The following is a 936-nucleotide window of genomic DNA, read 5'->3' on the forward strand; positions in this document are numbered from 1 at the left end:
ATTCCATCTGTTGTTGGAGGGTGTATGCCGCGGTGCAGCGGGCTGTTCTTCTGGTGTTTAGCTGGCGCCACCTGATACGCCTACCCCAATACAGCTATTGTTTGCGCTCTCTTCTGTTTCAGGCAGACACGGCTTCCAATCCTGGAATGCTCACTAGCCTTAGCAGTCAGTCTCAGTCTTCGGGGGGCAAGTGGGAAACACACCCGGATGAGTGGCCGGCGGTACTGCACCAAAATCCTTACGTGAGTCGAACATCCCCCACTGCAAGCAAACTGCGCATTCTGGTTTCAAGGTTGCAGGTATTGGTCACGCCAATACTGATACTTGATAAGAAATTTACAGATATTACATTCAGCATTTGCGTAAAACGTGTAGGCGTGTAGCACGTCCTTCTTCTGTTCGAGAGGTGTACACAGCGGGCCTGCCTTCTGGCAGCGTTTGGGATTCCCCTCAGAATATAAATCCCCCAGTCGAGTTCTCGCTTTCCCTTTGTCCTGTTTCAGGCAGACTTGTCCTCCACCTCAGAAATTCCCGGCAGCGTTGGCGACCAGCTGCAGTCTTTCGGGGGCGAATGGCAGCCACAAACGGGCAGTTGGCCAGTGCAAGTGTACCCAGATCCTCACGTGAGTTGCACCTCCTTTCGAATGCTGCACAAAGCGCACAACTTGGTATCGAATCTGAAGTTATCCGTTCGGCGTTCACGAATGCTGCACCGCTATTTCACAAGTATTTCCTTCGTATTTTCGTAGATTTGCGCCATGCCCGCCTGCTATTGGAGGGGTGTATGCAGCGAGGCAGTCTTGCTGCGTGACTTAGTTGCTGCCGTCTTGTACAGTTACCTCAGTTGAGCTGTCCCTTGTCTTGCTTCAGGCATACTATCCATCTGTCTACGGAGTGCCCGGCACCCTTGGCGGCCAGCTGCACCCTTTTGAGGGT

The 936-nt window shown here is 52.8% G+C and overlaps 1 protein-coding gene across 1 annotated transcript in view; it reads left to right on the top strand.

The window, feature by feature from the left end:
• Positions 1 to 811, top strand: part of EMH_0086210 (uncharacterized protein) — a gene marked incomplete at both ends in the record, with an annotated part of 1,391 nt that extends 580 nt beyond the window's left edge. The window contains 3 exons of the mRNA XM_013501005.1: positions 123 to 242; positions 504 to 623; positions 791 to 811. Coding sequence (XP_013356459.1) covers positions 123 to 242; positions 504 to 623; positions 791 to 811 — 261 coding nt within the window. The remainder of the gene's footprint in view (positions 1 to 122; positions 243 to 503; positions 624 to 790) is intronic.
• Positions 812 to 936: the final 125 nt, after the last annotated feature.

This window comes from Eimeria mitis, genomic scaffold (genome assembly GCF_000499745.2).
Source record: "Eimeria mitis Houghton genomic scaffold, Emh_scaff6147, whole genome shotgun sequence".
In the NCBI taxonomy this organism is placed as follows: domain Eukaryota; phylum Apicomplexa; class Conoidasida; order Eucoccidiorida; family Eimeriidae; genus Eimeria; species Eimeria mitis.